We start from the raw sequence: 13,517 nt of genomic DNA on the forward strand, positions 1-13,517 counted from the left end.
CAATTTGTTTTCAAAGTTTAGGTTGTTTATTTTTCTATTTTTTTATAACTTATTATAAATTTTTTACTAAATAAAAAAAGTCAAAATATGTAACTTTTTCTAAATAGAAAAAATAACATATTAATTTTTATTTATTTTTTAATATTTAATAGAAATAAAATACTATAAAAATAAATAACCTAATATTTAACACTATTAAATTTTAAGGTTCTATTTACAATTAAGTAAAAATACAAACATTACATAGTAACGAAAAAAAAACCCGCTTACATGGTTACACCTCGTGCTCCAACCGTGATAACAGTATTTGGACTAGATTCAGTTGGGCTAAAGCAGATTCAGACCGCCTGGCCCAAATAAGACAGCTCTGCCCATGTTTTTTTTTTACTTTAGATTTGAAGTTGAGACATGTCGGGTTAGGCCCAAAGGTATTCGTTTGAGCCCAACTTGAGGCTCCTGGCTTTATAAGGTATATTTTTTATGTTAATTTGAGCAAAATGCGTAGTTTACCGGATAATAGTAACTACACAATAATTTGTGATGTTATTGAATTTTAAGTCCGTAAAATAAATTTTAAAAATATTTTTATTGAAGAGTATGATAACTTTGATATTTTTGAATATTTTAATGAAACATTTTCTTTTTCAAAACAAAATATCTCACCCTAATTTTTAAAAGACAATTATTCATCTAGTTTATAAATTTTATTCAAATAATTTTAGAAATTATATTTGATTGAACTTTAAAATGGGAAAACTAAATAAATAAATAAATAAAAAAAGACATTTTGAAAGAAAGAGAACAAAAAGTACTTTAGGGCTTATTTGGTTACTAATTCTAAAAATAGTTTTTGAAAACAATTTTTAAAAATTATTCTTTAATATTTTGTAAAATAAAAGTTTGTTGAGAAATTTAAAATGTTTTTAACCTACTTTTTATATTTTTAAATATGCTTTAAAAATAATTTTTGTATTTAGTATTTTATTTTTAATTATAATTATTTTTTAAAACAATTCTTAGAAAAACAAGTAAAAACAATAAAAAACAACTAAAAGATGTTTTTTATAAACACCATATTTTCTATATTTGATAATGTAAAATAAAAAATAGTTTTCTAATTGTCAAACATGGTTTTCATGATTTTTAATTTCTAAACAAGGTCTTAAAATTTTTATATAAAATATTTTAGCCATTTAGCACCTTTTGCAAATTTGACTCTAAGTAAAAACGAAGAAGACATTTTCTTTACATTTTTTTTTGTCTTCTTCATAAACTATAAAAAAAATGAAAAATAATTTAAAATTTTGTAAGCAATGACTTCTAAGGGACATTGGCTTAATAACATGATAATAAAAATTGTTGAGAAGATTAACAAGGTCTTAAATGTTTTATAAAATTTTTCTTTTTTTTTGAAACTATAATGAATGTTTATACAATAGAAATTCAATTAAAAACTAAAATTTGTACTGTGATTTTAGTATAAGTTTTTTTTCAAGTACTTTTTTGAAAAATTACTTTTTTTTTTCTTTCAAAAAACATTACAAATTATTTTTCAAATTTTAAAAAATGTTTCCTAAATTTTGTTAAACATTTATATATATATTTTTAAATTAATTTTTAGATTAAAAATTGTTCCTTAAAATCTCTATCAAATATATCCTTATTTGACTATAATTCAAAATTAAAATTTCATATAAGTTAAAATGAATCTTTAGCAATAACTAGTATCTTTGACTGTTTTTATTATACCATTAAATGAAGCTATAGCAATAACTAACATCTTTGACTTGTTTTATTAGACTATAAACTATTTAAACAATAAAGTTCTTATTAAACTAAAAAAGGGCTTTAGGCCCTATTTGACCAAAAAAAGAAAAAAAAAAAACATAGAAAATATTTTTTTTTTAAGTAAAAAAATATATTTTTATTTTATTTATTTTATGAGTGTTGTTTTAAAAATAATTAAATAAAAAAAAATTATATATATATATATATATATATATATATATATATATATATATATATATATATATATATAATTTTTTAACAAAACACACAAGTTAAAAACATTTCAAATTTATAAATAAACTTTTGTTTTACAAAACATGATAAAATAAATTTTTAAAATTTCTTTTAAAAATACCTTAAAAATAGACTCTTAGTGCAATTGATAGTGATTTTAAGAAGTATTCCCATTAGAAATACTTCTTAAAATCATTGTCAAATGTTTTTAAAAAATTAATTCAAAGTTTGCATCACCAAAAAAAAAAAAATTTACATATGAGATAAAAAAAAAAAGGTTTATGAAAATTAAGACAGAAAAGGTAAAAAAAAATGAAGTTATTACTTATTACTATGTGTCAAACATTGGAACAACTTCAATCTTTATTCTCATAGTTTTCAAGGAAGATGGTAGAAAGAGTAAATAATTTTTTTCTGATTACCGGAGAGAATTTCATATAAAGCAATAATTATATTATTATTAATTTTAGATAATAATAGGAAAGTCCTTAAAAAAAAAATCACAATATAAAAATATAAAGAAAATAACACATATTATTTATAATAGTAAGCAAGTCTTTATAAGAATGTATAATAAAGAAAAAATAGAAAGAATAGATATGATATAAGATATTATTTCCTTTGTAATAAAAAATCCTTCAAAATAATATATCATAATAGAAAAATATAAATAAATTATTTGGTATATTGATTTAGGGTATTTTATTATAGAAAAAGTATATAATATGAATGTATTTTTTATATTTGGTATTTTGACTCAACTTACTTTTTAAAGCATGTTGTTAAATATATTGTAATCTATATATCTATGTGATTTAATATAAATATTTTTGTAGAAAAAATAACCTTATACCAAATATAAATATAAATATCTTCATCAATATATAAAAACGATTTGTGTAAGAAATTCCATGCTGTTGAAGATACTCGGATACCGGTGCGCGTACAGTCAGATCAGATAGACCGCACCTCGCATTCACCCAAAATAATAATAATAATAAAGCTTGGTGGGCACTCGGTAGTGGACTCCTCCTTTGAGTTGAACTTGAAAATAGGAATTAAATATTTAAAAAAGGCAAATATGCTAGAAAAAGAAAAAGGGCAAAAAAAAAAAGGAAAATTCCTGTCACAGACGATTCTCAACCGTGGGATCTGCATAACGCAGGTTACCATGATGGACGGTGAGTCTGATCTGGCGGACTGTGGTGGGCGTGGTGATGGCTGGACAAATAAGTAAATAGAAGGGAAAATAAGAAACGCGCAAAGAGAACACGCAAGGAGTTGAGGAGTGACGACAAAGCGCTTGCACAGAATTCGTAATCGAGGAAAGGCCCAAGCCCCAAATATTATCGGCGGTGTCGGTGATCCGTAGGAAGTCTTATGAGAAGAGAAAGGGTGTTCTCTGAGCCCCTCTTTCTCTCTCTCTAGAATTCCGACATACAATTCCTTTCCCATTTCCCAAATTTTCAACTCTATTCCACACCTCTTGTTTGGTAGATTTCTTGGGCTCCTCTGATTTCACCGATCCGTTATCAGATCCTCCGATCCACATTACTTGAATCGGAGTGGATCCAATGGCGGCATCGCGGCGGCTCCGGGACCTCCAATCGCAACCGGCGAACAAGATCTGCGTTGATTGCTCACAGAAAAATCCTCAGTGGGCATCGGTTTCGTATGGCATCTTCATGTGCTTGGAGTGCTCCGGCAAGCACCGCGGACTCGGTGTTCATATCAGCTTCGTCCGATCTGTGACCATGGACTCGTGGTCAGAGATCCAGGTCAAGAAGATGGAATCCGGCGGCAACGAACGGCTTAATTCGTTTCTCGCGCAGTACGGGATTAAAAAAGAGACGGATATCGTCACCAAGTATAACACCAAAGCTGCCAGCATTTATCGGGATCGAATCCAAGCCCTAGCGGAAGGGCGGCCATGGAGGGATCCTCCGGTTGTGAAGGAGACCATTGGCGCTGGCAAAAGCAAGCCTCCACTAGGGCAAAGTGCTGGTAATGGCGGTAGGGATGGTGGTTTTGGTGACAATGGGGGTTGGGATAGTTGGGACAATGACGATGGATTTAGATCCACGGACATGAGGCGAAATCAATCGACTGGTGATGTTAGGGGAGGAAGCGGAAGCGGCGGACGAGGCTTCCCGGCGAGGTCTCGGTCGACGGAGGATATGTATACGAGGACAGAATTGGAGGCTTCTGCGGCCAATAAAGGGGACTTTTTTGCGCGGAAGTTGGCCGAGAATGAATCTAGGCCAGAAGGAATACCCCCTTCGCAAGGAGGGAAATATGTAGGGTTCGGATCCACTCCGCCTCCGCCACAGATGAATGCGCAAGGGGACGTTCTCAAGGACACTGTGTCTGTTGTCTCTCAGGTGATTGTCGTGCTGTTTAAATGTCGTTGCTTTGATCTCATTTTTCTGTGTTTATCTAGGCATTTCATTGTTGGGCTGTGTACTCCTCTCATATAGGGGCTGGGTAGGTTAACTTTGGTTGCTACCTCTGCGGCACAGTCTGCTGCCAATGCTGTCCAAGCGGGCACAAAAGAGCTCAGTTCCAAGGTATGTGGCTTTTAATTTTAGTCGGACATATAATTATTTTTTAATTTTGTTTTGATGATCATTACTTTGCAATTTAATTTGAGTTTCTGAATAGATAAAATATTTAATCGATTAGCTACTCTTGAATTTTTATGATAAGTTTGATGTGTGAGAATATGGTAATTAAGTGTTGCAAAGGATAGCTATGAAGTTTATTGTAGGTTAGCAATGTGCGGTATTCTTGATTTGAGGTTCTCTAGGCATATATACTAAAGATCACTATGCACACCTGGATTTGTGAGGAGAAAACAAGGAAGAAATGGAGAAACTTTCACAACCCTTGTTGGGCCATACTGATCAAAAAAAAAAACCCTTGTTGGTCCATGCGGAAATTTTTTTCTCCATCTATGCGAGTTCAAATTTTTGGCATCTGCTATCTTAAATTAGTTTGCACATTTGATTGTCCTATGTAGGCATACTTTAAAGATGATGAATGATCACCAGGTGGTTTTTTGACCTCTAATTTATTGTTTTTCCCTACACTTTATTGCAATAATAAAAGGGAAAACCTATGCATATGTCAAATGTGATGCTTAGCAAGGTAGCCTAAAAGAGAAGGATTTTCAACACAAGTTCCTCAAACTTTAAAGTAGTAAGTTGAGGAGCTCCCCATCCTTGAAAATCTTTCTATTTTTTTGCCTTCTTTTGGTCAAAGCAATTTAGATCTTATAGCTTTCTCTGGAGTTACCTTCATGCATTGTATGTGGTTGAAGTTAAATGCTTGAACGTGGATCATTTGGTCAGTGGAAACTTTGTCATTCTTACTATGTATTATGGGTAAAATTGATGTTGATTTGTGGATTAATGTTTGATTTATATATTATATAAAATAAAAAATTATTATAAAAAATTAAAAATATATAAAATTACAAATTTGAATAATGTTTGATTTTTATATTTGGTATATTAAATTAAATGATAAAGTTTAATATTTTAAATTTTATTAAATAGAAATGTGTAATATTTAAGAATGAAGATGTATTTAAGATGAAAAAAATTTATATTTATTAATCTTATCTTTTTGTCTTTGTATTTTTACTATTTTATTTTTTTAAATTATTTTATTAATTAATTTATGTTATATTTTATAATTATTATTATAAAAATAAACAGGAATTTAAATAAAAACATTAATCTTAGATTCTTATTATATATATTTTTTAACAACATCATTTAATAAATATGGTGCAATGCTCAATGGTTCAAAGACTTTAAACTTTAATATTTAAGAGATCCGTGTGTCCAGCCCTCCAAGAAGCAATGTTTTGCTTTTAATCAGTCCCAGTCCCACATAAGAAGCATATGAATTTTATGTGCTCTAAGTGCTCTATAAATACCTTGCAACATCCCTTATAAGCTAAACTTGCCAACAAATTGGGCTAGAGGCATGGCTCAAATATAAGTTTTATAAGTATTTCTTGTCATTGGATTAGGCCTAGTGGCTTGGACCAAATATGGACTTATAATTAGTTAGTTTTAGTTTTAAAAGTATTGGGTGTGGAATGGGCCTGATGGATAATGGGCCTCTTAATAGTAAACAAATATTTGTACCAATTAAGGTTTGGCCGGTTTGTAAAAAATCGGATGGTTTGTTTGGTTTGGCGGTTCAACCGTCAGTTTGAACTGTTCAATGCCAGTTTGACCACAAAACGGTTCATTGAGATGGACCGAACTGGAAAGTTCACCTGTCGATGGTTCGACCAGTTGGACCGGTTGGTCCAGTTTTTAAAATAATGATGCTTTCTTTGGTCGGAGGTTAAGTTGTTTATAAATGATTGTCCTCAAAACACTAGTTAGTTTCTTTGATTGGTTGGGCTTTTGTTGAGGTTGTTGGAGCCTCTCTTGTTTTGTAGATCTTTCTCTTGTTTGAGCCTTTTATGTGGTGGGTGTATAGGTTTTGTATGTCTTGAGTCACTTTTTTGGTGCCTTTTTTAATATTTTTTTGTTTTACCTATAAAAAAATAAAAATAATGATACAATAATACATACACCTTTAGCTATCTTTCATAATTCTTAAGAAAAATCAAATTATTATTTTTTTTTTAAAAATTATTATATTAATTGTTTAAAATGTAAAATAAAGTTAGAAATTAATCATAAAAGTAAAGAAGAAAAAATAATCCCATATTAAAAGCTACATTCTTGTTATCAAAGGTCATGCTAGAAGTTAAGTAAGTTTATTCCTATTGTAAATATTGGGGAATTTTCATTTGAATGATTTGAATTTTAATGTTGAAAATGATAGTAATTGCTGAATAAAAACTTTAACTTAATATGTCAATTTTGCGAATATAAAAAGTTGAAACTTTGGAGATGACATATAAAGACATATATTAACAATAGATACAAGTACATATGTATAATAAAATTCAGAATTTAAAATTATATAAAAAAATTAAAAGTTTATTGATGTGAATTTTGTTATGAACTTGTACATGAATCTCATGTTATGTTAAATTGAAAGCTTTAAAACTCTAATATTTAATGTTTTCATATGGTATGATATGATTTAAAATCTTTTAATCCTTCTATTTTTCATGAAATTGGTTATATATTGTTTTATATTTCATGCTTTCAATATATATATGTTCATTTATGCATATTTTTTTAATTTAATTTTTTATTTGTATCGATACAAGATACAAAAAAATTGAAAAATGATGCAAGAAACGTTTTACAAGCTAACAACTATGGTTTCCACTTGAGGGTTGGTGAGTGTATGCTTCCTTGTGCTTTTTGTTTATGGGGCTTCTCGTGTATACTTCATGTATGCTTCGGTTTGCCTTCTTGCTCCCTTCTTTTAATATAATTATTCTGTGTTTATCTATAAAAAAAAAACAACTATGGTTTCCACAAATGGACAAAAATGCTCTTCACAATTTTTCCTTTTTAACAACCCTGAGGGATAGCTCAGTTGGTCTAGCCTTGGGTTTGCTCCCCAATGGTCACCAGTTCGAGTCCCCTCAGGGCCACTGGAGGTTTACCCGGTCATTAACTTCAGGGCCCCGTGGGATTAGTCGAGGTGTGCGTAAGCTGACCCGGACATCCACGGTTATAAAAAATAAAAAAATAAAAAAAATTCATTTTTAACATTCAATTTTTTTCTTTTTCTTTTTCTTTTTTTCTATTCTCCTTTCTATTTTTTTTTTCTCATATGTTGTTTATCTAGATTTAACTTCATCTATGAATGTAGATGCATCAACTTTCCTTCTCTTATTATTCGTGTTGCTTGTTCTCCTTTCTTATCTTTGTTTTGAAAAGGGTATAAAAACTTAATAGAAGGTTTTTTTTTTTTGTCCTAATGGGGTCATGCACATTCGGATTATGTGGTCAACATTAAGATAACCAGGTTCTTCACCATATCATTTATTTGATAGGCTTAAAGTCTCTCACCATACTGTAGCATGTGATTTTAATGAACTTTTGATGTTAATCTGTGATTCCTTTTCATCAAAGGAAATTGAACTTGTTTGTGTGTTATTACATATTTAGTCTCGTTGTGATGATATTGGAACCTTTAGAATAAAGTTGGTGTCTGTTGATTAGTAATGGAACTTTGTTGCTATGCTTGCATTTTGAATGCGTCTTAGCAACTTGAGAAATTCCTTGTAACTAATATGGCCATTATGATTAGAAAGAGCAATTTTTAATTTGAAAATCATATAGTTATTCCTGCTAGTAGTTTCTTGTGTGCCTTATCATCTTTATTGTTCATATCTATGTTTGGTGCAAAGGCTTCCCCTTGAGCCTTACCGCAAGGTGCAAACTAAGGTATTCACTTGGTTGAAGGAGTGCCTTAAAGCACATGTGCACATTTATAAAATTTGCTAAATTTAGACCTACTACTACATCTATGCTTTGTGGTATGCACTTGATTGAACTGAGGATCCGACATGAAGATTTTTGCCCATTTGGGCATTCAGGAAAAGAAAGATGTGAATTCCTTGACATGTATATTTATATGAAGTAATTAAGGGAGGCATATATAGGCATATACAACATTCTTGTTGGTTAGAAAAATGGTCAAAAAATGCTAAAACATGTTAGAGAAGATGTTTGAAAAGAGCAGTAGAGGATGATGTGTTTCAAATTGAAGAAAATGAAAATTTTTAGGGGATTGATATGAGGAGTGGCTCTGAATTTGCAATATTTTATATTTTACATGTGCCCTGGGTTGTGTCTTACACAGATCAGGAATGTGCATGTGCACCCGTGCTCCAGGAGACCTTTGCTCTTTTAGAACACAAGGGAGACTGCTGGGACTAATGTCTTGACTCTTGGGGTTCTTTGAATGAGTTTCAAGCATTTGGATGCTAATGATAAACTTTTGTTTTACCTCTCCAGTTTTGCTGTTTTGGTCCCTAAAAGGAGTAGTGAATAAAATAGTTGCACCAATCACTTTGTGCTCGTTCATACAAATTTTGAGGCTTGGTTCAAGTAGTAAGGTTTGGAGAAGGTTCCAGGTTTAATTTTGTGTAAAATAAAGTGTACCTATCTAAAAGAGTATTCTTGCCAATGCACTTACAAGTGTGATTGGAAAAGTGGTTTGGAAAATCTTGATTGCCTTTCTAGGGGACAGGACAACATTAGGTATTGGCTTTAGGTTGGATTGGTGAGTGGAGCTCTCATCAGCTATTTCCAATGGCTTCAGGCATGGGGATTAGATGTCCCCTTTCTTTTTGTTTGGCGGTGTTGATTTTCAGTTCTTGTATCTTAGGGTCATTTGGTTATGTTTGTCAAGTTTAAAGTTTGGCCTGTATAACAGCAAAATTATCGTGTTCAGAAACATAAATTTGGGATGTTTTGGCTTCTCCCTTTGGTTGTAAAGAGGGTGAGTTTCTGTTCCTTATTTTTTTATCTTTGGATGATTCATTCAAATCTACAGCAGTCTAGGATGTCTAGGATCTGGTGGTGGGACTCTTTTGCTTCATGTTAGAAACAAAATATATCCAAGTGAAGTGCGATTATCCCTATTAAAAGCATATTCTTTACCTTGCCTTTTTACTAATGTCCTCTTTGGCTACTCATTTCCTAGTCTGCAACAGATGAACTCCAGAGAGACTTCTTATGGCTGGGTAGGGCAGAGGATGAGAAGTTCAATTTGTTTCACAGATCAATAGCGTGTTTCTCTGAGGTGGTTTTTCTGTTTCAAAACTTGCTTGCTCTTAATAGGGCTTTGCTTGGTAAGAGTGACTTGAAGGTTCAATAAGTAAAATGATACATTTTGGTGGAAAGTGGTGTTACTCAAGTTTTGGATTCTACAGTAGGGAGTGGTGTGTTTAGAAGGCTTGGGATTGGGTCCCTATAAGAAAGGGGGTGCAGAGGGCTACTAAGATGGAGTGACATAGGATGGTTTTGTGTCTAACTTGCACCATTGTTGGGAACAACTAAAGAAACTAGATTCTGGCATAATGGAATGAGGAGGTGGCTTGGCTTTCAAGGATCAAAATTCTGGGTTTCTTCACCTTGGAATTCTGATAGGTAAGCCAAGGCTGTTGGCTATTGGTGTTTAGAAGGGGCATAAAGCACTGGGGTTTGTGTATAAATAGAAGCTTTTGTGTTGGGGAACTGGTAGTGGTGGTTTCTTTGTGGCACTTTATCAATAACTTTTGGATTTGGAAATATAAGGATCTTTTGTATTGGTTGTTGTCTAAAGAATTTGGTTAGATCTCTCTTCAAGGAGCTTTCTTGTAGGAAATCTCCTCCTTTTACAGTTTTGATCGGCCGGGTTCCTTGCATCAGGTCTTTGTTGTGTTTTTTCTGTGGGAGGCAGATTGGGGCAAGATTGTCACTATTGCTCAGTTTATGGTGATCAGCTGATAAGAAAGTTACGGAGTCTGCCAGCCCTATCCTGATCCATTATATAAGTGGCTAATACTCATAAGATATTATTTCTGAATTTCATTATTTGAATTCTTCTAAAATGCATAATCCCTGTTCATTTATAAGTTTAATCCTAAATAGGATCTTAAACTCTTGAAATTTTCAAGATAGCTAAAGTCTTGTGAGAGCTAAATTTTTATTCCAAGTGATCTTGAAATATCTTTTGAGTTACAAGTAAATTAATGAACTTTTTAAAAACTTCCTTTTTATTTTTTATTTACTTTGATGACCGAGGAACCTTTCATGGCCAAACCCTTAGAATCTCCATGGGGACCATATCCTCAGGGTATTGACCGTGCTTGCCACCAGGTAATTTTTTAAAAACTCCTAATTCAACCCAAGCTAATACTCCTAAAACATTGAGAACCTTTTCATCATAAGGACACAAATCCTTCCCAACCCTTTTACCACTTGAGCCAAGCCTCAAGCGTGAAATATTAAGAACTTGAAAAGGTATCTCATGTATTTTTAAGTATGATCTTCATATGGCTTCTGATGCATGACTGCATTTCTTTTAGGGGGAGAAGAACAAGAGTTTTACCTAGGTGCTCCATTCTTTTCAGGCAAAAAAGCTTTTACTTTTCCATGTAGGTTGTATGTGCTTATGTAAAACTGAAGTTGCTTATAAATGATGCATCTCATGTTTGGGGTAGAAATTTGTTAAAGTTTTTTGTATTAATATATTTAAACAACTTCATTAACCCTTTGTTTTATTCTTGAAAATATTGAGGAAAAATGCTAAGGAAAGAAACTAGAAAGGAAAAAAAGTGAAGGAAGAGAAAAAATAGATTTAAAGTTGATAATTTATATTTATGTGCTTCTTTAAACCCATTTCACATATTTTTCATCTTCTATATACAGACTAAATAATGTATAAATGCACGAGTTTCTAACTAATTTTAATCATATTTGATTTTCTTTCATATTTTCCATGGTAAATCAAACATGAGAAAATCAATTTACTTAGCTTTTTTGTTTCCTTTCTTTAGTACTTTCCTAGAACCAAACATGGGCTAAGGCTTTATTTCTTGAATGATTATTTTGTTACAAATGTATATTATTTATGATGGTTGTGTATCACTTTATTCAACCTAAGGTCAATAACCATCTTCTAATAATATACTATTGTTGCGTGAAGAATCATCATTCAATTATTAAGCTTAAACTAATATGTTCAAATAGATAAACTGTCAAAATTTTGTTTTATTAAAAATCTCTAAAGGCAAAGTTGTTCAAAAAGGGATAACACAAGACTCATGAAATGTATACGCAGATATGGCAAGGTATATAGGGTCAATTTTTGGGTTTAATAGCAGGGTGGTTTAGCTCTTCCTTGCATGCACATTTGGGTGAAGATCCTACCAATTGATCATTTACATGATTAGAATCAAACTATTTGGGACCTATATGCTTTTTTCGAACACAATTTTGAATTATCCCCTTACCCACTAATTCAATGCTTTCTCTTCCTTCATATTTGGTTGAGATTTATTTGCAGATTCAATATTTCAATGCCATGCCTCTTGAAGCTGTAAACGTGATATTGTTCTGTTACATCAAAAGTTAGGGTGCTTGAATTTAGTTGATGCAGTAGCATCTATCTGGAGTGTTGCCTCATTTGGATATTATAAAAAAAATTTGATCTTATGGTGAAAAGTTAAGCTAGTATGAGATAAGAGTACAAAACCGTTTACCATTGAAAAAATAATATTTGTTGGATCTGCATTTCATTCCAATGTGTTTCTAGATTTTTTTATTTATTTTTAATTAAGCTTGTTGCTTCAAATACATGTATATTTGTTTGGTCTTTCAATTAATTATTTAGTATTTTTTATTTTTGTATCTATTATATTATTTGAATTCTCTATTAAATTTTGGGTACATCCCAGTATGCAACATTATCTTGTGCTTTCATTATTGTTCAAATGTCTTGAGCTTCACTATTTAAGGAACTTTTCTCTAGCTTAAAGTCCATGAGCTTTATTAAAATTGAAACAGTGTTTCTCACAATCTTGAAGCCTATAAAAAAAACAAGAGTTCTCTGCAATCCCGTCCCCTTCTGTGATATTACCATATGAGCACTATGTCAAATTGTTAAATTTTAATTTGTAACCATTTTTACAGGTGAGGGATGGTGGTTATGATTATAAAGTGAACGAGACTGTCAATGTTGTTACCACAAAAACAACAGAGATTGGTCATAAAACATGGGGTATCATGAAGGGGGTCATGGCAATGGCTTCACAGAAGGTTGAGGAGTATGCTAAAGATGGAATGAAATGGAACAGTGATGGCTGGCAGCGGAATGATAATGAGAAAAATGGTTTCTATCAGGAGTTTGGTCAGCAATCCAAAGGATGGAACTCATCTTCTGAGGGAGGGCAGCCGTCATCCGGTGGGCACGTCAATTCTGTTAGCTCAAGCTCATGGGATGATTGGGACCAAAAAGACAATAAGAAGGAAGACTCCACAAAGGGGGCATCTCATAATGGAGACAACTGGGCTGGCTGGGACGACGCCAAAGATGATGGATATGAAAATTTCTACCAGAGTGCATCTGATAAGAAAGCTGTTGGTCGCAATGGGAAATCTGATACCATGTGGACAGAGGGAGGTTTTCTCTAAAGGTTAGTGTATTTTCTCTTTCCATTTCTTTCTTCTTATTTTATGTTTTCATTGCCTGGAGTTTTAATGTAACTTCTGGAAAGGGCTTGTGTTTCTTCGAAGTAGTTTATAAATGTACAACCGTCAACAATGAGGGCTAATTGCCCAATTAAAAGAGGAAACTTTGCTGCTTGTGTGAGGGATATTATTTGTGGTTTGAAATTTTTATAATTGCTTTGTAATTTTAATGACTGGGTCATTTTTCATTCATCCTTGATCTTACAGTTGTCATTTTGAGTTCTCAATAGGTCATGACGGTTTCTCAGTTTAGTCACTGTGATGGAAATTTTTTGCAAGGTTCTGTGGAACTGTCATATTTTTCACCAAAATGCTGTCCTTAAA

The 13,517-nt window shown here is 31.9% G+C and overlaps 1 protein-coding gene across 1 annotated transcript; it reads left to right on the forward strand.

Annotated features, from left to right (window-relative positions):
* The first annotated feature begins 3,174 nt into the window (after nucleotides 1-3,174).
* LOC100251169 (ADP-ribosylation factor GTPase-activating protein AGD7) lies at nucleotides 3,175-13,385 on the forward strand. Its single transcript, XM_002262570.5, has 3 exons — nucleotides 3,175-4,403; nucleotides 4,500-4,589; nucleotides 12,636-13,385. The coding sequence occupies exons 1-3, from the start codon at nucleotides 3,597-3,599 to the stop codon at nucleotides 13,134-13,136; spliced, it is 1,398 nt and encodes a 465-aa protein (XP_002262606.1). The 5' UTR covers nucleotides 3,175-3,596; the 3' UTR covers nucleotides 13,137-13,385.
* The last annotated feature ends 132 nt before the right edge of the window (nucleotides 13,386-13,517 follow it).

This window comes from Vitis vinifera, chromosome 8 (assembly GCF_030704535.1).
Source record: "Vitis vinifera cultivar Pinot Noir 40024 chromosome 8, ASM3070453v1".
Classification (NCBI taxonomy): Eukaryota; Viridiplantae; Streptophyta; class Magnoliopsida; order Vitales; family Vitaceae; genus Vitis; species Vitis vinifera.